We start from the raw sequence: 2500 nt of genomic DNA, 5'->3' as shown, positions 1-2500 counted from the left end.
TATTCAACGTTGAATAGGACATGCGAGGACACTGGTGACTACCGAGTCCCTTATGCAGGTGACCTGCGGTCACAGGGACCTTCATGTAATTACATCCTATCAGAACATGGCGGACGAAGAGGAGGAAACATCACTGGGACGTCTTCGTAAACAGCACAGAAAGGAGACGAAAGACCTTCAAGGTTTTACAAACCGTTTTTCCTTCTCATTTAATGATAATCGGTATTGATAGTTGAACGAACAGGACTTTCATTCGTATACATGCAAGCTTGAGTCCTGGTCGTTCAATTACTACCGATATGTTTTAATAGAACATGCTTTGGGGGCTAAGTGCCCCCCAACGAACCACCACCAATATCTTGTCGTACAATCGTACCTCCTTTGGACAGGAAAGATGGATGAGCCAAAAGAACGGAGAGAAGGGTTAAATATGCCTTTCAGGGGTTTTCTTGGCAATTCAACCCTAGAAAATTTTTCAGGGCAACAATGATGATGAGGAGTAAAGCACTTAATTTCAATGTTAGGTCTAAAGCACCAATTTCTCAGCCAATAGACAAAAGACTTGGAGCCTACAATGTTGTATTTCTCTTGGAACTTACTTTTTTTCCTAGACCATTAATGTTAAGAACAGCTAAGTATTGTCTTCTTAGCCAATCAATTTGCACTGCCTCCAAAGACATCACATCACATCACATTGCTGAAGGACAACATGAACAGATTAGTTAACTTTTGAATAGACATTCACATGGCAATCGAAACATGACCACCGTGGGTTTGATAAAGCAATCACTCAAACTAGGAATACTTGTTGCGCACTGGTTGCTGCAAGTCAATGTGCAATAATAGTAATAATAATTGTAATATTGCATGCATTGTGTGACTCGTGTAACGGCCCCAGCATGCTTTAGAGCGATTAGTAGTGAAACGAAAGACACGTGCTGGACTCGGAAGACAAAACTCGGTTGTTGTATTTCTTGTTCACATTAAAGACATTACAATAACAATAATAATGATAGTAATAATAATAATAATAATAATAATAATAATAATAATAATAATAATAATAATAATAATAATAATAATAATACAAAGGGGCTGGGCCAGTAACCACGAATTTCCGACCAAACTAAACTAGCCTGCCTCCCATTGATGTGGAAACTCCTCACGTCAGTACTGAGTGAGGAAGAAACAGAGAAGGCTGTCGGAGAAATTCCAAGGGAACCAAAGACCAATTGCTAATCGACAAGATGATCATAAGAAGTTGCAAGAGAAGGCTCACAGGACTAGGGAAGGCTTTGACTTTAAGAAAGCATTTTACGTGGTCCCTCTCTCGTAGCTCATTAAATGTGTAGAACTTTTCGGAGCTGCTGACAATATAAGGGCACTAATAAATAGTAGCATGAGCACATGGAAAACTGTGAGTGAGAGCTGACAGCTGGAGAGAAAGTGCTAGAAGAGGTTAACATCAAGAGGGGAATCTTCCAGGGAGACAGCCTGTCACCCCCTCTTTTCATCAAAGCGTTGATACTCCTGACATTGGTGTTGAGGAAGATAAAGGCTGGATACCATCTTGGAGAAGGAAAGGGAATACAGCAAAAACGAGAATCAGATAGACAGCCTGGTGCAGTCAGTCAGAGTCGTCACCACAGACATGTGCATGGAGTTCAGCATCAACAAATGCGCAACCCTAATTATGAAAAGGGGAAAGCTCATTTGAACCGAGGTCATTGAATTACCAGTGATAGGAAAGATTAGATCACTGGATAAAACCAGCAATGGCTATAAATATCTAGGGATAATAAAAGCAGATGACATAAAACACTCAGTGATAAAAGAGATTGTACAGAAAGAATATTAACTTGTAACTTCTGTGCAGCATTCACTTAGCTGGGACACTCTCAAAGTCTGTCTTATCTAAGTGCCGCTACCATGATGTATGAGGCCATGCACAATCACTTAACATTTCCAGCATCTGTCACCTTAGCTCATAGAAGCAATTGCTCCAACCACCCTCATATGTTCAGACATATCTTTGCCTACACTAATGCATATAATTTCTCTTTTTTTCCCTGTTGTCATCCCCCAGGTCGACATTAGTTATGATGATGACTTGCAACCGATGATATAAAGTTTTGAAAAGGTTTCATATAGAATATCTCAATCTACAATAAAATAATGTTATTGTCTTCCAGCCAAAATACAATCATTGAAGCATTCTGTACCTAAAGGTGACAAAAAGAGGAAAAAGGAAACAGCATTAGAGATTGCAAGACTTGAAAAAGAGTTGAATGACAGACAAAATAAAGAGCTTGAAGAATTATCTGAAAAAGATTTACCAGTGAGTGACTTTTCACACCATTCTGTGTGTATGTTGTTAGGTTGCTATGTGTTATACAATTTGCGAGGGTGGTATTGTTTGACAACATCACAGAGTAGGGGGAATATTGTTTAAGTGTTTTATGTGCAAAAGCAAGCACAGTGAGGAGTGCACTATTGCCAA

General features: G+C 39.4%; 1 protein-coding gene across 2 annotated transcripts in view; it reads left to right on the top strand.

The window, feature by feature from the left end:
- Positions 1 to 2500, top strand: part of LOC137994201 (deubiquitinase OTUD6B-like) — a 13997-nt gene that overhangs the window by 185 nt on the left and 11312 nt on the right. For both annotated transcript variants that reach the window (XR_011122122.1, XM_068839839.1), the window contains exons 1-2: positions 1 to 182; positions 2193 to 2338. The exon at positions 1 to 182 is cut by the window's left edge and continues 185 nt beyond it. Coding sequence is in view for 1 of the 2 variants with exons in the window: in XM_068839839.1 (XP_068695940.1) it covers positions 53 to 182; positions 2193 to 2338 (276 nt within the window). In the remaining variant the exon portion in view is untranslated. The remainder of the gene's footprint in view (positions 183 to 2192; positions 2339 to 2500) is intronic.

Source organism: Montipora foliosa, chromosome 1 (genome assembly GCF_036669935.1).
Source record: "Montipora foliosa isolate CH-2021 chromosome 1, ASM3666993v2, whole genome shotgun sequence".
NCBI lineage: Eukaryota > Metazoa > Cnidaria > Anthozoa > Scleractinia > Acroporidae > Montipora > Montipora foliosa.
This window is presented reverse-complemented; position numbering and strand designations above follow the sequence as displayed.